General features: G+C 58.6%; 1 protein-coding gene across 3 annotated transcripts in view; it reads left to right on the top strand.

Moving 5' to 3' along the window:
* The window catches only part of OLFM1 (olfactomedin 1), a 36,477-nt gene that overhangs the window by 13,212 nt on the left and 690 nt on the right, over positions 1-22,575 (top strand). The window contains exons 1-6 of one of the 3 annotated variants that reach the window (XM_034664759.1): positions 1-108; positions 2,044-2,193; positions 6,364-6,519; positions 8,485-8,704; positions 16,124-16,230; positions 21,638-22,340. In XM_034664759.1, the coding sequence (XP_034520650.1) occupies positions 1-108; positions 2,044-2,193; positions 6,364-6,519; positions 8,485-8,704; positions 16,124-16,230; positions 21,638-22,312 (1,416 nt within the window). In that variant the 3' untranslated portion in view covers positions 22,313-22,340. Of the gene's footprint in view, positions 109-2,043; positions 2,194-6,363; positions 6,520-8,484; positions 8,705-16,123; positions 16,231-21,637; positions 22,570-22,575 lie in introns of those variants that run through there. The other 2 variants (XM_034664760.1, XM_011226828.3) reach the window with 2 other exon arrangements.

Genomic DNA, 22,575 nt, shown 5'->3' with positions numbered 1-22,575 from the left:
ATGGCCATGATCACCAACTGGATGTCCCAGACGCTGCCCTCGCTGGTGGGCCTCAACACCACCAAGCTCTCTGCGGCCGGCGGCGGGACGCTCGACCGCAGCACCGGCGTAAGTCCCCGCCGCTGCCCCGCGGGCCCTCCCGCCTGCCCCTTTCGACCCCGGGCTGGGCGGCGCCGAGCAGGGCGCAGGGCCAAGGGCGCGGGCAGGGGTCCCCGGCGGCTCCCCCAGCGGGCGGGGGTGACTGTCCGTGCGCTGCCGGCCGGGCCAGCGGCCTGTCTGGTCCCCCAGGGGCGCCGCCTCCTTCCTTCCCGGGGTTTCCTCGCAGGGCAGGGCGCCTCGGGGACTCGGAGGCTTGGAGTCCCCTTCAACTAATAGTAAGTCCCTCACTGACAAGGTCAGGAAACTGAGGCAAGGGACTTGGGGACTAATCCAAGGTCACTCAGCAAGTAAGGGGTGGGGACGCAGCTGCTCCACCCTGTCGGGGCTGGTCCAGCCAGGGCTCGGACTGAGCCCGCCCTACTTTGTGAAAGCCAGACCAGACTGGACTGCCCGGAGTGGGCCGGCCGGGCGACAGGCGGGCGGGGAGCGGTAGGCTCCCACTCCTTGAGGCTCCTTTCCCTGTTGGTCCCCATGCATGCCAGGTCCCTCAGGGTCCCGGAGCCTGAAGGTGTGGTGGCCGGGGTGGGGCCCTGGGAGGCACTGGCTGCGGAGCTGGCCCCCTCTCAGTCCCATTGCCTGTTTGTCCTGCCTCCCAGGTGGCTTTTCCCTCCCCTGTCAAGGCCTTGGGGGAGGAGGCGAGCGGCCAGGGCGCCCGTGGGCAGGGCTGACTCAGATGCTGGCTGGAGCTGCGAGCCAGGCTGAGCGGGAAGCTCCCCTGAGCAGAGGAGGATGTGAGGAAGGGCCCCAGGCTGGCTCCCTCTGGGGCGTGGGGGGGCAAGAGGCTCCTTTCCTGCCTGGTTTTTCCTGGCCCGGGCGCAGCGCTCCGGGAGGGGGTCTCCACATGACCCCCTCCTAGGACCCTCGGCGTGTTCACCGCACCTGGTGTTTCTAGGATGACCGCCAGCGTACCTTTCATAATGACTGCGCTCCTGCTTCTGGGTCCTGGGCGCCTGGGGTTGGCAATGAATGAATAGATGTACAGCTCCTATGGATTCTCCTCCCCACCCCCACGCTAAAAATAGCGGGGAGGTGACCTAAGGTGCCCCGCAGCTGCGGGGGGGGGTGTGTGCTCGGGCAGTGGTTTTGGACAGTAGCGTCTCCCCGTGTGCCTGGTGCTCAGCGCCTGAGCCGGGCTGCAAGGGGACACGGGCCAGGCACAGCTCCGGTTTCTCGGTGGTCCTTGGGCATACCCCGGGACTGAGGTTGGGTGTGACCTGGCCCCACATGTCCCCAGAAACTTGGTGACATCCACCAAAGGACTCGTGGGTCGCAGCCCCAGCAGTCGTGGAAGGCTGGCATCTCCTCGGGCAGTCTCTGCCAGGCTGCCTGCGGGACGGCCGCCGGGGCTCGGGGTCGTGGAGGCTCTGGGCTAATGGGCTGCCGGACCCCGGCTTTTACCAGGGGCGCTTTGTCTCTGAGCGTCAGGGACGGCGTTGCGAGGCTGCGCCAGCCACCCCTGCTTGCCTTATGGGGAGGAGATCTTATTTCTGAATTACGTGCTGCTGTGAGTCAACCAGCCACTTGCTTTCCTGCCTGACTCCTCACCGGCTTGTGGCCTCTCCCCCTCCCTGCTGCCTAGCCTACCAATTCCGTCAGATGCCAGAACACCAAACATCCCTGGGATTGAAAAATCCCCTGAATTTGAACTAAATTTACAGAGTTGTGCCTGTTTGACTTCCTTCTAGCCCTGGGGACCACGATGGGATTCCGCCCCTTTGTTCTCAGGGGCTCCCGTCCCTCCCCGTGGTCAGAACGTGTCTTTGGACCGTTTTTTGTCCTTCTCTGCCGGAGGTCGGACTTTGACAGTCTTTGCTGGTTGCCGTTCGCAGTGCCCTGCCTGAGGGTCTCACTTCTCTCCCTCTCCCCCCCCACCTGCCCCCCCAGGTGTTGCCCACCAACCCCGAGGAGAGCTGGCAGGTATACAGCTCCGCCCAGGACAGCGAGGGCAGGTGTATCTGCACAGTGGTCGCCCCCCAGCAGACCATGTGCTCACGGGATGCCCGCACGAAACAGCTGAGGCAGCTACTGGAGAAGGTGAGTCTGTGCGGGGCATGTGTGCATTGTGTCCGTGTGTGCGTGTGTGTGCCCGCACCGGCACCGAGGCCGGGCTGGCCTGCACATCTGTCCCGGCTTCAAGACCTCCCTCTTTCCTGGCGTGTCCACGCTCAGAATATTCATGAATGAATGACCGGGTGGATGGAGACCCCCCCACAGATGGCGCAGGAGGAGATGAGTAGACCCCGCTGGAGAAGCCGCATGGGACTGGGGAGAGGGGACGTGGGCTGCTCCCCATGCCACCATCTCCCCGTCTGTCCCAGCCACGTGGGGACCTCTAGTCCGGAGGGCTCGGGGCTGTCGCCGAGCAGCCGCCTGGGGGATCGCCCTGGGAGCCCCTTGGGTTTTCGCCGATGGGCTCTTTCCGCTGCCCACGAGCACTTGCTTCTGCTAGTCGCAGGCCTTGTGGTGCGAGTGCGCCGCGGGCCGCCCTCTGCGCCGTGGGCTCACACTCACGTTTTAAACCCATTGTTTCAAAGAATCTGCAGGAGAATCATGTCAGCTTGGTGAGATTTTTCACCCCTTTCCACCGCCCACATACACACAGGGACACACACGCCCATGCCCTCACCATGCACAGACCACCTACACACCCCACGTACTCAGAACACGCACACACACACAGACACACACACAGACACACACACCCCAATAAGCCATAACTTTGCCATTGTTGAGGAGTACGGGGTGGGGCGGGGCCTGATCTGTGAGGAAGCCGTCCCCCTGCCCCCGCCCTGGGTTGTGCTCCTGGCTGGGGAAGGTTGTGGCCGTGGCAGCACCATGGTGCTAGGTCAGAACTGTTCAGTGTGAGCCCCGCTCAGCCACAGCGCCTCGCACAACTGCAGACAAAGCAGGTCCCTGTCTTGGCCTCAGTTTCCTTAAGCGTGGAGGGAAGGCATGGGTAAGCGATCCCCGGGTGCTCCCAGCTCTGCGCGGTCCCTAGGATGGGGGGGAGAAGGGCATGGAGGCCGTGGGCTCAGGCTGGCCGTGGCACCTGCTTCCCTGTAAGGGACAGTGTGGTCTTTGTTCTGCGGCCTCTAACCCACCCAGTATGTCATTTAGAAAGAATTAAAGTAAAACGCATTTAGCAGATTCCATAAATGTTCATTAACACCAAACTAGACCAAAGCCTAATTGGGCCTTTAATTATTCAGAATTGCAGAGGAAGAGGTGGAGCTGGGAGGGGCCTCTGGGACCTGGGAGGGGGGAAGGCGGGGTCAGGGGACAGGTTGGGGGCTCTGGAGCTCTTGAGGGAGGTGCCCTCTGGATTCCAGAGAGCTCTCAGAGCCCTTGGGAGCGCAGGGCTTGGGGCCTTTCTACCTCCGTACTCCACGGTGTCAGGGCTGGAAGATTCAGAGCGCATTTTATACCCCACTGGGCACTGTTTTCAGAGGGCAGCAGCCTTTTGTTGTAAAAGATCCTTCAGATCGTGCGGTGGGGGCAGGGCGCGCCTGCCTCCTCGGGGTCTCCTCCTGCCTGTGGGGAGGGGGCACCGAGGTGCCCGGCTCCGGTAAGGTGTTCCCTCGGCAGGGCTGGGGTCCCAGCTGAGCACCTGGCGCGTAGCTCTGTGCTTCTCCAGCCTGGCTGCATGTGGGGCTCCGCCCGAGGGCGTCGGGCAGTGGAGTCGTGGCCGCATGCCCAGGGGTCCGACTGTCATTGGAGTCCCCGGGAGGGCCTGGCAGCCGGGACCTGGTAGATGCCCGGTGCCGACATGAGGCCAGGGCTGAGGGCCACGGGAAACCCGCCGAGTGGAAAAGGCCTGTGGGGGCCATGGGTTCTGTTCTCTTTGAAAAAGCCACCAGCCCTGGCTTTGGAAGTATGGGCTTTGGAATCAGGCCAGGCTTTGGATCGTGGCTGACTGCTGTGTGACGCTAGACAAGCTGCTTAACTTCTCTGAGCCTTGGTCTCCTTATGCATAACATGGGTCTCGAAATAGTGTTCACCTCCCAGGGTTTCGTAAAGATAGAATGGAGTAAGTGACAGGATGGGCTCAGCCTGGGGAGGACGGTGTCCTGTGGTAGCTGTGTGACCTTGAGCTCGTCAGTTGGCTTCTCAGGGACACATCCTGCAGGAAAGAGGATGAATGGCCCAGGGACTGCGGTGTAGATGGGGGGAGAACACCCACCTGGGAGTGGTTGGGCCCCTCGGGCCCATCGTCTGCTGTATGACCAGCCAGAGAGGGGGGTCCTCACTCCAGGTGGGACGGACAGTGGGAGAGTCCGCATTTTGTTTCAAGGCAACGGAGTAGCTTGGCATCTTTAGAATTTGTTTTCTCGATCTTAAATTTAATCTTACTTAAAATTCGTGAAAAGCATTCCTCTTCTGGCAAATGAGAAGCCCGTTGTGCTGCGTGGGGCCCCTGTTGGAGGTCTGCGTCTGGGGCCAGTGTGGACCCAGCAGCTTCTGCTCAGCCCACAGGAGCCCCCGCCTTGTGGGTTTTGCCAACGCAGCAGGAACCCTGCGTCTCAGGGGGGGAGGGGGTCTTGACAGGAGCAGCCTCCGTGTTCCTCCTCCCAGCATTGTGGCTGCAGGAGGCCCTGGGTGCGTTAGGCGCAGGGGGCTTTGTGCCGCGGGTGTAGGAGTGAAGAAGCCCCAGGCCCCTCCCATCCACGCTCCCCGTCCAGCCAGGTGGCTGAGACAGGTGTGTGTGTGTGTGTGTGCGCTTTCTGGCTCAGCGCATCCTGGAAGCCTCCCTGAGGGAGGTGGTGTTTGGCGTGGCCTTTAAAATAGGGAGGAAACCAAAACTCACAACTCTTCTCAAAGCGAGTCCTGTGGTTATTCAGTGTGACAGAATCAGACAGGTGTGGGGGGCAGGGAGAGAGAAAGTTCTAGAGCAAACGTTTTCCGGTTCCCCATGGAAAGGACCAGAGGGCATCAGAGTCACCCAGAGTGTAATTTATAAACCTGAATTTTTAAGCCGGATGTGTGTTGCTTTTAAATAACTAGCCATGAAATTCCAGGTATTTTAAAATGCTGTGATGAGAAATACCGGTTTTTCTCCTCCCGAGAAGCCTTTCGGTTGCGTTCTTACTTTATAGGCGGGGACAGAGGAGGTACCATAAGTGGTAGAAACCGCACTGTCATCTTTCCACCCAGTCAAGCTGCGTGTCATACCCTAATGCTTCCGTTCGTAAAAAGCGAGAGGGTTTCCAAAGGCAGCAGGAAATCAGAAATGGAGATTGGCGGTGGTCGTGCAGGTATCTTCCTCCCTGGTGATTGGATTCGATTCTGAGAAGCGACCCAAACGCCACTGCACAGTCGTGAGCTGCATCCCCTCCCCGCCACCCCGCACGCACGTGCACAGAAACACCAGCCAGTTTCCGCAGAATAAAATGCACTGGCAGGTGGCTTCCCTGAAACTGTTTTTCTTTTAAGCTCTCTGGAATCCTGTTGAATATTAAAGTTCCATCTTGAGGCGAGACTCAATTCAGATCTGCCTGCAAAGATGTAAAACAGCGATTCTTCATTTGCTGGCTGATTGATTCCTGACTCGGTGCGCGGAATGTGTATGTTTGCAGAGCAGTCATCTACCTATGATACCGGGAGGAGTGATGGATGGCGCGCGAGATAGGGACGAGGGTTGACGCTGAGTCAGGGAGAGCAGGGCCCTTGTAGCTTGGCTCCACGCTCCTGCCATCAACCTTCGCAGCAGGATGCCTGTGAGATTTAGGGGGACAGAGAGTCTCTACCTGGGGTGGGGGAAGCTCAGCAGCGCTATTCATCCTTTCTGGTATTTATGCCTGCCTGACCGGTTTCATCCTGTAGAATAAAGAGACTGAGACACAGTCCCCTTCCCCCTGATGAAACAAAAAGAAAGAAAAAAAGTCACCCAAAGCGTTGTATGCCTGGAGCTGTGAGCCGGGGGAGGACCCGAGGCTCCGGAACCCCCGATTTGCATCCCTGGCTGTAAGAGAAAGCATTCTGGAACATGGCAGAGGAAATGTTTACCAAACCAATTTGCTCTGTTTGGGGAGTTCTTGGTCCTAACACTCCCCGATGCTGGTGATTAACTGGTAAATAATGCATGGGCCGCCTCTGGTTCCCAGTGTGTCGGCTGTGTGGAAAAGGTCACTGTCGTGTATTAGGAGGCAAATAAGTTGGGCGGGCCCCTGCTGCAGCTCCTTTCTTGAACTTGTTGCCTTTTGACAGGTGCAAAACATGTCTCAATCCATAGAGGTCCTGGACAGGCGGACTCAGAGGGACCTGCAGTACGTGGAAAAGATGGAGAACCAAATGAAGGGGCTGGAGTCCAAGTTCAAGCAGGTGGAGGACAGCCATAAGCAGCACCTGGCCAGGCAGTTTAAGGTATGTGTGCTCGTCTTCCTCCTCCAAGACTGGGCTGGGTTTCCCTTGCGCTTTCCTCTTCCCCTCCATAAATAGAAACATGGGGGGGGGGCCGGGGAGGAGTCCCGTAGAAATTGCCCTTCGTCCTGCAAATGGCCGCCGTCCTTGCACACGAGGCAGCCCGCCCTCGCCCTGGTTTGGCAGAAGACACCTTAAAAGGGGTGGAGGGAGCCCTGGTTTTCAGCCCCCATTAGCTTCCCGGGCCCGGTCCAGGGACCTGGCTTCTCAAGCCAGGTCACAGATTAGCTGGGGGGGGACATGATTGGTCCTGTCACTCTGCAGCTGCTGTAGGTAAAGCACATTAGCCAAGGATTAGCTTAATTGATTAGAGCCATTTCTGAGCAGGGATCACTCGGGGCAATTTTTCACATCTGACCTAATTTAGCTATGACAAGGTACACTGTAGATTTGCAGGGAGGAAAGAGAGAGACACCAACATCTTTCTCACTTCCTGGTAAGTGTTTTTTCTTTTTTTTTTTTTTTCTCTCCAGGTCACTCTGGACATTACAGCCAGAGTTTGACCTAAAATTATATATACATATATAGAAATATGTATATATATATATATATATATATACACACACCTCTAGCTTACTAAGCTTCTAAATGATTAAATTGAAAAATTATATGCACTTTAATTAAGGTACACGTGCGTGTTAATTAGCAATCTAGCCCAGGTATAAATGAACAGGTGAAATTACACAGCCCTGCTTGACTAGAAATTGCTGATGCTCTGTCTCCCTGTCCTTTTTATGCTAATGTTTTCTTTGATGCGCTCCCTGCATGAAGCAAGAAGTAATCCACTTTTAAAAGCGATACATTATGCAGACGACACGGCAGGCTAACGAAGTAATGAATCTATATTATAAATAAAATAATAGCAGGCCCGATCCTGTCGAGGAGCAGTGAGCCGATTGCTTACGTCGGAGGCAGGTGACTGTGTTGTCCTTGCTTCTGACAACGTCGTCGTGAATTATCTCGGAGAGGGAGATTTTGACCCACCTGACCAAAAAGAGTTTGTGTCTCTCCCTGAAAGGCCAGCATTCCCTGCGCCATGCTAGGGTCCGAGTCCTCTGAAGACGGGGTGTCTTTAGCTGCCAGGAGCTAGGTTATCTTTGCAAGCGCTGTCCAGACAGGCATCTCTCCCAGTTCCAATCTTCGGGGCAATATGGCCCCAGGGGAGGAATTGCAACCCCTTGCCTTTGACCATGCCTGAATTGCATTAAGAATTCCACCAGGAATGGTGAGGGAATCTCTGTAACTGTGAAGGCAGTTGGTTTGGACTAAATCTAACAATGGAGTGTGATTTTTTTTTTTTAAGTGACCATGAGAATATTTGTCTGTGAATGGCTGTCTGTTTAAGGCAGGCTAGTAAGGTAGCTCTTCAACGGTATTTCGTTTTCTTGCTTGCAGGGCTAACTTAAAAGCGTTTTTTCAGTGCTGCAGTGATTGAAGAAGCAGTCCACTCCCATGTAACCATGAAAGAGGGTCAGAGAGCTTTTGCACCATGCATTTTTACTATTATTTTCCAATACTTAGCACCATATCACTAAGGAACCTTGAACACAACCAGGATCCTCTTTTGCATGCGACGGTAGATGCATTCCATGGATAGTTTGAACCCTTGTCAATGCATTTTTTGAAAAAGAAAAAAAAAAAAGAAAAGAAACTTTGTGTGTGTGACTCAAAGCATGTAACCTTAAGATGTTGCATTCTAAACTGACAATAAAGACCTTTCCCAAATATGTTGGTGTTCTGAAGACTGTTTCATATGCTCTTCTAACTCTTTTGGGCCAGAATACATAAACCTATAAATGCAACAGGAGTGCGCACACGCTCCCTCACCCGGGGAGAAGCCAGGCCAAGGCAGGGTGTTGCAAGTCTTTGCACGCAGAGCACTGAACCCAGCTTATTTTAACCTTGCAGGCGATAAAAGCGAAAATGGATGAACTTAGGCCTTTGATTCCTGTGTTGGAAGAGTACAAGGCCGATGCCAAATTGGTATTGCAGTTTAAGGAGGAGGTCCAGAATCTGACGTCAGTGCTTAACGAGCTGCAAGAGGAGATTGGCGCCTATGACTACGATGAACTTCAGAGCAGAGTGTCCAATCTTGAAGAAAGGCTCCGTGCATGCATGCAAAAACTAGGTAGGACCAGAACCCTGCGGGGGCGCGGCGCTGCTCCGCCCACCTGCGCTCACGCACAGGCTTAGGGAGCGGTGCTGAAGCGGACAGCGCCCGCCTGGCTTCAGGGAGGCCGCGGCTGCGTTAGGGCTCCCGGGTAGGGCGTAGGAGCGTAGGGACGCGGCGGCCCGCCCCCTAGCGCACTGTCCCACCCTGCGCAAAGGCCAGCGCGCAGACCCCACGAAGTCGCACATCCGGTAAAGGTGCTAGACGGCACATACCATCTGAAGAATGTGTGTGTGCGCGCACACGTGAGTGGGTGTGTCTGCGTGTGTGATGGGTGAGTTTAGGACACGCGTTTCATAGGGCTGGAAACATACATCTCCTATTCTCTCCAGGTTTTAACAAAGGCTAACGAAACTCCCAAGATAGCAAATCCTGCGTAGTTTGAATAAAAGAGAAAAGAAAATTCGGTCACACCACCATAGACGACTTGCCATTCACAGCGAGAAAAGGCGTCAGTCCATCCTAACAGCCTGGATGGAGGGAGCCCCTGAGTGCACGGGCTCCTCAACCCCGTTGCTGCTTTCTGGGGGGGCACCAGATCTGGGGGGTCCCCTGCCATGGGGGGACCCCTCTGGATTCTGGCTTGTGCTTGAATTCCCGCTCGCCTTATCAACCTCCCTCTTGCTTGCTCTCACAAATCGTGACTTGCTGGTGTCTGAGCCCATTCTTCTGGCACGTTTCTAATTTCCAGTACATTCTTAGGTTTTCCTGTGAAGATGAGCTGGCCCTTCTCACCTACCATTTCTGACAGCACAGTTGCTCATGTTCATACTGTATACTTAGTGTACTTGAGGGTAATTTTTAGGGCAATTTTGGTTTATGAAGAAGTTTTCTTAGGTTTTATCTGATATTCTAACTTGATTCCCTCCCCACACCCTCCACACATACCCCAAATGCCTTCTTATAAGCTTACAACATCCCAAAGTAGCAATACTTTTAAAAATCCCTGGCACCATGGGGCGAAAGGGAGAGAACATCAAAAGGGCAAGAAAGTAGTCGGCCAGCCCTCCTATTTGAGCAGGTCTACACGGCCAGATTATTTCGAACGCCGTTTGAGGCCTCCCAGCAAAGGCAAACACTCGAAATCCCCCAGGCCCGGGGAGGATGGCGAGAGGCATTGGGGGTTTAATCTGGTTTAATGTGGGCACTTCTGCTGTGTTCCATGAGGGATTGTCTACTGCGTTTTTCCAGTCGCTTCACGGTGCTCCAGTCCTGGTGTGTCAGGGGCTGGGGGACCTGGGGCAGCCCCAGGAGGGGTCAGGGCTGGGCGGTCTCCACAGTGCTTCCCCGTTCTGGCACTCCGGGGTTGGTGTGATGTTTAGAATGTTCACGATTATGGGTCTGTATTGATGACTATGGGTTATATAATAATTTCCGTTGGGCACAGGTCGGGGTTTCTACCCAGAATTAGCCCACGCTGACCGCCTCTCCAAACGCCCCCGCCCAGGGGTCTGAGATGCTCAGAGAACCAGGGGCAGGGGGTTCTTGGTTATTTATCCCATCCCTGGGATACAGACCGTGTATACCAGTGAGAACCTGAGATGGGACCTCCATGCTTTCCAAGCAGGGGGTCAAGGAGTGAGATGGAAATTCAGAATGGAAAGTTACAAACATCAGGAAGCCATAGGCCTCTCCCAGGGGACAATGCCCCTCTTGGGATGAGCAGCCTTCCCATCTGCACCTGGCCTATTTTTAGAAGCTGCATGAATCTTCCTTTCGGCTTAGGATCTTGGGGCTTCCACGCGGTTACCCTTGGGCCGCTGAGATGGTTGATCTGGGAGTAAAGAGAGAGGATGACTCCCAGGGGCTGTGTTCTCTCCCATCGGGAAGCAGCTGTGTGGTCTCACCTCTGTGTTTCTTTCCTCAGAAACACCTTGACTTGTAGATAGACCCATGGAATCGGAGGCTGCGGGGGGCCCAGGGATCGGCATTTAACCCACACCTGGGTGATTCACATGAACCCCAAAGGGTGAGAGCCCCCGGTCTGCGGCAGGCGGTAGCTAGGTATCACTCTGCAGCCGTGTGACTCTCCCCAGGCACTGACTGTCTCAAGTGGCAGCCACCTGTTTACCTGTACAATGAAGGTGTCGGAGTCCCCGTGCCCTGGGATCACCGTGTGAGTCCGGGGACACCTCATATCACGGCTCACACTATGCCCGGCAGAGTGGGTGGCGGGAGGGCAGGCAGGTGGTAAGCGACAGGTAGGCAGGTAGGCGGCAGACAGACAGACAGACAGACACGGTAGGTGGATGAACAGACAGGTAGGTGCGTAGGTGTGGGGTAGATAAATAGCAGGTAACAGATTGAATAGTGGCTCCTCCGCTCCCTCGGTTTCCATTCGAGCTCAGTAACTGCAGGACCACATTCCTATCCTGTGGCTGGTTGGGATGGTTTTTATTTCAGGCTTGCAAATGGGCACTGTCTTAGCGGCCTGCTGTCCCGCTGGGAGGTGCTGGTGAGCATAGAGCCCAGGAGCCCGCCCCCTGCGCTGTGGGGGCCCCCCATTCTCCGACGGCTGTCCCGGAGGCAGTAGCTCCCCACTCCCGGCCCCGGCCCCTTGGTGCCTTGGCTCCTTGGTCTGAAGTCTCACTGTCCTCGTTACCTCCCCAGTGCAGACGCTGCCGCTCCCCGCAGAGCGCTCTCCATCGGGTCGCTCCTTATGGCCACCTTCTCTTTAAGTTGACATGGCTGGTAATTTCTGACCACAAAACGTACACAGAGAAAAACAAGCTTCCATTTGTTTTCTGTTTCTCTTTGTAAAGATTGCTCTCTCAATGGGATTGTATGTTTTTCCCAGAGGCCCAGCCAGAAACGACTCTGAAACTCCGTTTCTGAAACTGGAGGTGGGGCTCAGCATCTCTGGGCATCCTCTGCAAGAGAGGCGGCTTCTGACCACTCCCCAGAGTTCCCCCTGTTCCCAGACAGGGGAGCGCCAGAGCTGCTGGCGACCCTGCCCCCAGGCTGGGGCTGGAGAGTTCACTGTCCCCCCCCACCGGGGAGCCCACACAGTCAGATGACCCAGCAGCTAAACCGCCTGAGCCAGGACTCAGGATCCAATGCAGATTGCTGTTCACACATTGATGTGTCCTGAGCATCTCACGTGCCTGTTAGCTTCCGGCCTCAATGTTCCTGTCTGTAAGATGGGGGCAGGGAGAAGAGCTGAGTTTTAGGGCTTCCCTCAGCGGGAAGGAAGTGCTCAGACACCCAGAACCTTAGTATCAGAATTTCTGGGGGTCTTCTTGTTCCACCGAGAACACACGTGAATGAAGCCCATGGGCTTCAGGGTCAGCGGCCCCACCAGCCCAGGGTCCACGTTGATAACGGTCTTCGCCAGTGTGGGGGATGTCAGGGCACGGTGCTTCCCCTTGGCACCACATCCTGGGCTCTCTGTGCCGGGGAGGCAAATCGGAAGCCTCCTTCCCGTTCTCTAGCCCTTGAGATGTGGCAGGTTCAGGAAGGCAGACAGATTGGCCCTGACCTGCTCCCAGGGGCCTGGAGGGGCAAGGGTGGTATTCAAGATAGCACGAGTGGCTTTTGCATTCAGTGGAGGATTGAGAGCTAAGTCTGGGATGCCTCCACCTGCAGGAGACCCCATGAGAAAGAAACCAACCCACATCTGAAGTGCTGTTCGTGTCTTGACCCAAGTGGGATCCTGGCAGGGCAGGCTTCCCCTTCTGGAGTCCTTCCAGGAAGTGCTCAGGACTGGGCCTGGCGAGAGGTCTTCTGGCACGTGCCCTTCCCTGCCCTGCCCATGTGCGGAGGGGTGATGAGTGACCCTCCTAGGCTCTGGGTTTGCTCCGTCCTGACGTTATTCCACCTACGAGGACGTGTGTCTGCCCTAGCTCCCAGCTTTGCAAACCGTTCTCAGTTCACGAGGGATAAAAGCTGGGACCAAGGGGGACCAAAACTGGGGGCCCAGCCTGCCTGCTACGGGGCTCTCGGCCCCTCACTCTGGTCTCTGGCCTGGTTCGTTGGTGGGCATGTCACCCCGGGCCTGCTCAAGGCTCCCTGTGGAGACTGTCCCGGCTGTTGTCCAGAAGTGGATTTCTTCTGGGAATAGCTTCAGGCAAATGATTTCACTGCTTTGTCCAGGCTCCTGGCTTTGCAAGGTGTCTTCCCTCCTGACACCCGCCCCGGGCTCTGGCCTGGGCTCTGGAGGGCGAGGCCGGACCCTCCCAGCTGGGCGCTCTGGCCCCGGAGCTCCGCCTCCTCTGAGCTGCACCTGCGCAGGGCGGCTTCCCGAGCCTCCCCCCTCCCGACGCACATCCTGAGCCCTCGTGACAGAGAGGGACACTTTCCTGAACTGAATGTGCCAAGACTCCTCCGTGAGTCTCTGCCATGGGGCTTTTTTAGATCCTGTCAGCTCCCGAGGTCTTGGCAGAACCGGTCTGGACAGAGAACCAAAAATAACTCCCTGACTCAAGGAGGGGGGGACAGCCTCCTGCCCGGTCAGCCCTGGAGACGAGAGGCTGCAGCCCCTATTAGGAAGAGCAGGGTTCCCAGGCCAGCCGGACCCTTCTCCGCACGCTCTGATCCGTGATTTCAAGGCTCCTCCCCGAGGGGCAGGGGGAGGCTGGTGCTCAGGCCCCCACAGCCAGGGTGCACGAGGGGGAGGGGAACGGAGAGCTCAGCCCGGGGAGGGTGGATGTTGGTGCTACTGTCGGCCCTTCCCCTCCAGATCAGACCTGACCTGCACCCTGCTTCCCGCAGTGGCCGGCTCCCCAGCTCTGCCCCAGGCCTGAAGGCCCACCGTGGGCAGGACGCAGCGCGGTGGTCCGAGGCAGCCCTGACCCCGACCTTTCTCCACATCCTTGATCTGAATCCACAGTCATGGTAGCAGTTGCCGCGTTCACGCCAGGCACCCTTCTAGAAGCTCCCCACTTCCTCAGCCCCCGTGGCTGCCCTCTGGGCTTATGGAAAAGGCAGACTGTACCACACTCAGAGGAGGGTGACCCTGCTTCACCTCCCGTCCCCTCTGCTGGGGCACGTGGCGAAGGACATCTTAAGGGTTTTCTGAGAGATGAATCATTTTACCTCCAAGTACCTGAGAGATGATTCACTCACTCATTCATGGATGGTTCCGTGGCAGAGCCTTGGGGGACCAGCCAGGGAGTGCAACAAGCTTGTGGCCTGGGGCAGCAAGACCTGGACAGTGGGGTCCGAGGCCCCAGGAAATGTGTGGTCACTGGCTTGAGTTGGGGAGGACAAGGTGGGCGGGGTTCCGAAGGCAGAGGTCTCGCGTAGAGGCCTGGGTTTGGGCCAAGCCGTAGAGGACAGATGAGGGGGCTGGGGGAGGACACGCCAGGTGCAGAAGCAGCCAGAGCAAAGGCGTGGAGGCGGGAAGGGCCATGCGTCTGCGCCGAGCTGGGGCGCGGGCCCGCCATCTTCACCCGCTGGGTGTGATGTGGAGGACAGACATCTGGTCTTCTTCGNGCTGGGGGAGGACACGCCAGGTGCAGAAGCAGCCAGAGCAAAGGCGTGGAGGCGGGAAGGGCCATGCGTCTGTGCCGAGCTGGGGCGCGGGCCCGCCATCTTCACCCGCTGGGTGTGATGTGGAGGACAGACATCTGGTCTTCTTCGGGAGGTCATCCAGCACAGGGGGCTGTGGCCGCGCAGACTTGGCCACAGCCTCGGTGTGAGTCAGCAGCATGCTGGATGGAAAGCCCACAGGCCCGCCGGGCTCCCCGAGTCAGGACACCCTTGGGGGTGATGACTCCTCCTTCCGGGCGCCGGCAGGACCACTGTCCCCTGGCTCGGTGGTGGGGAGGCTCTGGCGGCTGGAGGTGGCCCCTGTCACTGTCTCCCGATTCCCACCCAGTCCAGAGAAGCTGCTGTCTCCCAGGGGCAGCCCAGAGCCCCCTAGGTCATAGGAACCAGAGAGTGCAGCGGGACACCAGCCTTGAGCACCCCCTTTTTCTTCCAGTCCCTGTAGACACTGGCGAACCTTGGACCTTTCTCCTGTCCCCCTGTCCTCCCACAGATGGGGGACGTGTGCATGGGGCCCAGCAAACTTGCTCTGGTTCTCAGCAGGGACCCGGCCCACCTGCCCATCCGCCACCAGCCCCACAAGCAATGACTCCTGCCAGGAAGCCGCGGGCTGTGAGGGGACAGTATTTACGTGGGAGAGCACAGGATTGCTCCTGAAAGAGGAACAGACAGGAAATCCGGAAAGGGGAAGAGATAGGCTGGTAAAAATAGGTGTGGACCCAAGGCAAGGCAGCAGCCAGCCATGAGCAGGGCGGTGCCACTGATGGGGGTTTGGGTGCCAGCACCCCCGTTCCTGCCTGCAGGCGGCTAACATCCCTCCCCGCGCTCTCTGCGCTCCCACCAGCATGAAGAAACAGGACGCCAGGCACTGGGCTGGGGTGTCAGGGGTCGGTCTTCGCAGTCCTGCATGGTTCTAATGGAGGAAATCACCCCACTTCCAGTTCTTAGAGAGACTAGCTTCTGAAGCCCGGCCCGCTCTCCATTCTGCAGGATTTTCCCGGCTAAACCATGTCCCCGGGTTAAGTCACTGACAATCTTCTGAAAGCACCCAGATCTTCTTGGGACCTTGCTGACTGCCCTGCGTGCACGTGCCGATCGGGCTCCTAGGGCCCAGCAATGCCTTGCCCTCCAGGCTGGCTGGGATTCATTTAATCTGGAAGACCTAAGTGGCCGCGGAGTCTCTGCTGGGCCGTCAGGTGCAGCTGGCAGGCCCACGGGGCTGTGGGAAGGCGCTGGGTCCCCGCCTCCGCTGTGCGGGTGCTGGGGTGGCTCTGGGTCCCTCCCTCCCGGCGTCCCTCCATGAGACGGGTGGCACTGAGGCCACATCTGCAGCCCCGTCCGTCCCGCTGCCCTGCTCTGTCTGTGCCTCCGGAGTCCCGGCTCTCTGGCCACAGCGCCTCCCCCCCTGCCCCAGGCAGAAGGGAACGTCTCCGCCTGCGGGAGGTTCTCTCCCCTCGTCTGGTTCTAACTGGCTGACGGGTGTGGAGCAGTGAGCTGGTCCCAAAGGAGCCAGGTGGTGCTGTGCACGGAGTCCTGCGGGGAGCCCCACCACGTGGGGCCTTGCGATGCCCTCTCTCCCGCTGCCGTGCCCGCTGCCCAGAGGACAAAACCCTATCTTGGCGAGGCCGGTCCCCCACATGTCCTGCCCCTTGGGACACGGGGAGTGAGGCAGGGAGGTAAGGGTGCTGTTCCTCCCTCTCCCTGTGCTCCCTGGCCTCAGGGGCTCTGCTTGGGGGTGGAGGGGGAGCTTCTCTGGCCTTTGGGGCTGGGGGTGTCACCAGGAAGAGCGGCACCCTGACTGAAAGGGGCAGAGGGGACCCACGTCCTCCTGCAGTGGGTGGTCAGGGTCGGGCCAGGGGCTCACCTTCTGCTCTGTGCCCTGTCTTCCAGCTTGTGGCAAGCTGACGGGCATCAGTGACCCCGTGACCGTCAAGACCTCGGGCTCAAGGTTCGGGTCCTGGATGACAGACCCTCTGGCTCCAGAAGGTGATAACCGGGTAAGTGCCTCTTCCGCCGGGCCTGGGTCTGGGGGTGCCGTGGTCCCCCATGGGGCCGTCCCCTGAATGTCTCTCACTCCAGTGCCCGTGTGCCCACCTATGCGGAAAACCACGCCAGCAGTTGTGGCTGGAGCCCCGCTGGATGCTCCTGGGGGTTTGTTCCCTGGTGGCTTTGGGGAAGGACTCTGGTCCTGGCTGAGGTCCCTGTGCTCCCCCCGGAGTCGCAGACCACAGGGGTGGGGCCCAGTAGGGACCGATGGTGGGGTTGTCAGAGCAGGTGGAGCCCCGCAAATTCCCCCCCCCCCCCCCCCCCCCCCCCCNACCCCCCCCCCCCCCCCCCGCCTGTCCAGCTGGAGGGCAGGGGAGGGGAGCTCCCAGACACTCCCAGCCCCACCCCTGCCCCAGGGGGAGCATCCTCTCAGGCCTTAGTTCAAGGGCATCTCATTTGTGCTTCATTTGTTATTCAAGGCTGATGGAAATGCATGTTCCTTTCCGATTTAAGGAAGAGGCTGGGTTCTTTTTCTCCCAGCCATTACCCCCCTGGGTAAAAACTCAGAAAAGGAGAGAAAAGCAGGGTCTGGGTTGTGTCTCATGAGCCCCATTGGGGGTTTGGGGGTGAGGGCCGGCTGGCTGAGTGCGGGGACCCCCGGATATGGCTGTTCGGGGGCGCTTGGAGCCTCCGCCAGAGGCAGACCCCCCTGAGGCTCTCAGGGGACGAGGGGCGCCGTCCGGACACGCGTCTTCTGGCCATGTGCCCGCTTGCTAGCTACGCTGCAGGGCGTGAACAAGCCAGAAGTCTGGGGCGACTCCCACGCACCCCCTGCTTTCAGGCGCTGGCAGGACGTTCAGAAACTGACCACTTTTTAAGAAAATCTCTGCTCTTCCTTCAGGCAGGATTGAGAGAGGGGCTTCTAACCTTGTCTGGGGGACTCTTAATAGGAAGGGAAGGGTGGCTTCCTCTCCCTGGAGATTTCTGGTCTCCGTGGCTCCCCTCCCCCACTGCCACACCTGCCGGCCCCAGGATGCACGCAGCGTCTCTTGTATTTCGGAAGTGAGGTGGCACCGCACTTCCTCCTGGGGAGGGTGGGCGGGGGGCAGGGACCACGGGGCATCTGTCTATGCAACCCCTGTCCCCCGGCCCCGGAGCGGCTCACGCCAGCCTGGGCTGCGGAGGATTCCGGAGAGTCCGGCCCGGACCGCAGACCCGGGGTGCGAGTGCGGACAGGTGTTTGGGGGGTGGTTTCTGTTTTATTTTCTGGGTTAAGTCGGGACAGTTAGCTGGTGCTTGCAAGTTCTCTGACAGTCTAAGGGGCTGTAATGCCGATCGGTCTCCTGGCCTCATCCCCCGCGGCGAACCCCAGCTCCCTTCCGGGTTTGGTGACAGTGAGACGGCAGGGCTCCGCGCCGGCACAACTGAGCCCTCTGCGTGCACGGTGGTGATCCGTTAGTACTAGAGGCACCACGGTAGCACCGCGACACGCGTGCCGGGCCCTTGGGGAACGTTCTGCGTGCCTGTCCTGGTTGGGCATCCAGTGACCCTCAGCGACCTGCCGGTGTGGAGGTCACCCTCACCCCAGCTGTTTGATGAGAAAACCCCGGTGTGGTCTCGAGCCCACAGTCCTGGGAAAGGCCGGTCCGTGGTTTCAGTAACAAGTGTTTACAGCAGGCGCCACGAGACGGCCCAGTCCACCTCTCCTGCCTGCAGTCTGCCCACCACACACGCCCCACACACCGGGGTCTGGGGGCTCGTGCCCGCATCCAACACCACAGACATGCTTCTGGCCCCTGCAGTGATATCGCTTTCCTTTGTTGTAAAGAGCACTGCTCAAAAGATCCCTTCTCAGATCCCAAGTATCAGGGCTCCTGGAAGCCCGGCTGTTGGTTCGCAAAGCTGCGGAGGGTTGGTAGATGTTGCTGATAATGGGACACCTGTTTTCTGCCTGACAACTGGGTCGCCCTCCAGAAAAGGAGGCCCCGGGGATGGACAGAGCCTGCGGAGAGAGGGCAGCAGGAGGAGGCCTCCGTGGGGGGCTGCTGGCAAGGGGAGGGGGGAGCCGAGCTGGCTGCGGGATGCCGGCTGCGGGACACCTGTGTGGTTCGGGCCATTCCGAGCCACGTGCTCAGCACAGCCCCCTCCACCCCCAGCCCCTGAGGGGCGCGTCCCTGGGCCCTGCCACTGATCTGGAGGAGAGCTGTTTTGTTTGGATCTTTTTCATTCTCCCCTCGCATTTTGGTCACAGGTGCAGGAAACCAGTAACTCGTTCCAAAGGGAAACAAGAATCCGTGTCAGCTTCAGGGCAGGCTCACGGGGGTGTGGTCAGAGGCATGTGGCCAGAGGCTGGGGAGCAGGGAGCACTGCACAGGGGGTCCCTGGTGGGGGCCCGTCTGGGGGCTGCAGAGGGGCGGGCACGGCTCACCGCCTCCCGACGCCTTTGCGCTGGGCTGCTAGAACAAGGTTAGCTCAGGATGCATTTGCGCCCTTCCTTACTTGACTCCTTTATTAAGCACCAGCTGTGTGCCAGGCTCTCCGCTGGACTCTGGTGTTCTTCCACCATGTCTGGAAGCTGCCTTCTCTCAGTGGTGACTGGCCCACGTGCTTCTGATGGTGCTGGGGCTCCAAAGCTCTCACCCTGATGCCAGGCTGTGCCCCTCCCCCGCACGCCAGAGACCCTCCTCCCTGACTCCGTCTGGAGTCCACACCTTCCCTCCTGTTGGCTGGCTTCGGCTGCAGACATCCTAGGCCAGCTCGCATCAGCCCCTCTGTGTCTACGTCTCTCCTCTTCTTAAGACACCACTCATTGGATTTAGGGCCCACGCCAATCTATCTTGAGATCCTTAATGACATTTGCAAAGTTCTCTTTTCCAAATAAGGTCACATTTACAGGTTCCTGGATGTGGACATATCTTTTGGGGGGCCACAGTCACCCCACTACAAAATCGAGACCTCCCTGTCTGGGCGTAGAGGGGGTGTAGGAAACGCCCTTCAGGAGGTGGGCGTGATCAGTGGAGACGGGGCTCAGCACGGTGGGAGTGGCAGGTGCGAGGCACAGAGCACCAGACCAGAGGTGTCTGAGAGCTAGGGACTTGGCCTGGCAGGTGCAAAGGCGGCCGGATGTTGCAGAGAAGAGCCTGGAGCTGAGGAGTCAGGTTTACAGAGGAATGATGGTCTGGATCACAGTTCTGGAAGGTTCAATCAGGCGGCACCAGGCGTGGGGGCGAATAGGGAGCTGACAGCATAACAGAGGGCAAGGCGGCACAGGCCATAGCAAGACGGCTCAGGCTCCAAGCCAGAGGGTCCCGCCTTGCCCGCACATTGGAATCACCTGAAACTTTAACCAACACGCGTGTGGCTCTGTCCCTGGAGTCTGATGCAATTGTTCTGGGAAGTGAGCGTGCCCGGGGGCTCAGAGGGCAGCCAGATTCCAGGCTCTAGGAGTTCAGATATGGGGGTTCTGGGCGAGGCTGGAGAGTCAGGGGAGGCCTTCTGGGGGTGATGGGATTCTCTGTGAGTGTTGGGACTTGGATGGGAGGGGAGAGAAAGGCATTCTGATCCGGAGATCACAGTGAACCCAGAGTGGTGCCCACTGTAAGGGAAGGGGCACCTTATCTCAGGGCTCTTCAGGGCTGCGATGCTGTGCCTTCTTTCTGCAGAGGGGCTTTTCATTGGTGTCTTACAGTCACCAGGCCAAGAGCTGGTCTTAAACATTTAGCGTCCTGGGCTGGCTTTCCCTCTCGGCCTAAATTGCATTTTCCAAAAGCATCGTGCCCTGTGTCCGATTTGCTAATTTCTGGGAGGAAGAGGCAGTTTACAAATCCTGAGCAATTTGGTGCCATTTCATCCATCTCCGCACACAGGGGGAGGCACTGGACCCTGGAGTCCCGGTGTTACAGGCCCGCTCGTGGGGGCGGAGACGTTTGTGCCCATTCAGGAACACATCCGTGCTGAGAGCAGGAGAGAGGCGGCTTCTGCGGGCCTGGGTCAGGAGAGGGTTCGAGGGGGGGACTGTTGTTTGAGCCGGTCTTGGAAGAAGCAGTGAGCTCCCCGTCTCAGGAGAGAGCCAAGGGGAGGCAGGAGGGCCAGTCCTCGGCAGCGTGATCACGGCCTCCGGAAGCCCTGGCAGCCCAGCACCCGCCCATTCTAATCCGAGACCCACATCACGGGGGGCTGGTCTGCAGGGGCTAAGGGTAATAAAAGCCTCAAACGAGACCCAGTTTTTTTTTTTAAATCTCATTAAAAACAAAAAGCGCACCTGCCTCTGAGCATCCGAACAGGAGCCTCAGGAGCAAGGTTAGGATTTTTTCTAAACTTTAACGCGTGTGTAATGCCGTGTCTGAAAGCCCCGCATCCTTAATCTCTCCTGCAGCCGGCAGAGCCTTGACGGGTAAAGCAGCTGTCCTGCTGCCAGACAGATGCACTGGGGACGGCGCTAGCCCGGCAGACCTCCTCGTGTAACTGCATTGCTTTCTAATTTGCTCCCATATTGGTTGAAAATGACTAAAGCGTTTTGTACAAAGTCTAGACAGTTTCGCGTCAACTGGCATTTAAGCAATAATCGGAAATCTCTTCCTCTGTAACCCCAAACGTGGGCCAGCACTGGGTTTGCTCCCTTGGTGGCTTGTGACCCTCCGGGCCTTGCACGAAGCCCTCGTGCTTCTTGGAGAAGCAGCCCGGGGGGTGGGTGTGACCGTGATTCCACGTGAAGTGCCCCAAGTGCCCTGTTAATGCTCTCCTGCCTGGCAGACAGGGCGCCCCAGTCCGGCCGCTGTGGCAGCCTGGTGGGATGAGAGGCCTGACGTCTGGTGGCCCCTTGCACGCGGGAGGTCGCCCTTCCTGGTGCCCTTCCTTGGTGATGGGTCCCCACGCCACAAGAGCCGCCTGCGCCTGCGAATGTTCTCCTCGTCCAGCGTCGTCTTGCTGGCTTAGGCCCAGCATCATCTTGCTGGCTTAGGCGTTCGTGCTCTGATGGAGCTCCTTCCTTCCCCATATAAGTGGGAGTACCTGCTATGTTCCTGGCCAGGGAGACGTGGTGAACCCACAGCCTGGACGCAGCCCGAGCAGAGGGGCGGGGGGCGGTTTTGTCGCCACCCATGTCCCCGACCTGCAGGGTGGCTGCAGCCCAAGCTCGTGGGCTGCCAGTCCCCAGACCCCCTTCCCAGAGAGTGCCTCCCCATCCTTTGTCTTCACCGGGCCCTTCTTTCCCGGCGGGGACAGTCCTGTTGGCTTTGACGCGTACCCTGCGGGTTTGGGGGAAGGACATGAAGTGACATCGCCTGGCCTTCATCGTCCTCCCCTGGTTCTCTCGGCTCCGTCTCGAGGTGCCGGGCTGCTGCTGAGTCCTGTGGGGGAGCCCCGCCTGCCCCCCCAGAGCCGCTAACGGGTGTGCCCTCTCCCCCCCGACCCCCGCAGGTCTGGTACATGGACGGCTACCACAACAACCGCTTTGTCCGCGAGTACAAGTCCATGACCGACTTCATGACCACGGACAATTTCACGTCGCACCGCCTCCCACACCCCTGGTCCGGCACGGGGCAGGTGGTCTACAACGGTTCCATCTACTTCAACAAGTTCCAAAGCCACATCGTCATCCGGTTCGACCTGAAGACGGAGACCATCCTCAAGACGCGCAGCCTGGACTACGCCGGCTACAACAACATGTACCACTACGCCTGGGGCGGCCACTCGGATATCGACCTCATGGTGGACGAGAACGGGCTGTGGGCCGTCTACGCCACCAACCAGAACGCCGGCAACATCGTCATCAGCAAGCTGGACCCCGTGTCCCTGCAGGTCCTGCACACTTGGAACACCAGCTACCCCAAGCGCAGTGCCGGCGAGGCCTTCATCATCTGCGGGACTCTCTACGTCACCAACGGCTACTCGGGGGGCACCAAGGTCCACTACGCGTACCAGACCAACGCCTCGACCTACGAGTACATCGACATCCCCTTCCAGAACAAGTACTCCCATATCTCCATGCTGGACTACAACCCCAAGGACCGCGCCCTGTACGCTTGGAACAACGGCCACCAGATCCTGTACAACGTCACCCTCTTCCACGTCATCCGGTCCGACGAGTTGTAGGGTCCCCGCCGCAGAGCCCAGGGGCCAGGCCTCCCCCACGCGGACACTCCTGCGGAGCGGCCGCGGAAACAACCTCCCGATAGTAACCATACTAATTTCGAGACCTCGGCGGCAGCGTGGGCTCCGGCACCGCGTGGTGGCCTCACCTCCGTGCGCCTCTGGTTCGAGCGAGAGGGCGACACACTTGGGAAGACACAACCCCCCCCCCCGTCTTTGCAGCTGGAACTGCAGTCCAGGGATCCCTGGTCCCCTCTCCCCGCCCC

This window comes from Ailuropoda melanoleuca, chromosome 7 (genome assembly GCF_002007445.2).
Source record: "Ailuropoda melanoleuca isolate Jingjing chromosome 7, ASM200744v2, whole genome shotgun sequence".
NCBI lineage: Eukaryota > Metazoa > Chordata > Mammalia > Carnivora > Ursidae > Ailuropoda > Ailuropoda melanoleuca.
This window is presented reverse-complemented; position numbering and strand designations above follow the sequence as displayed.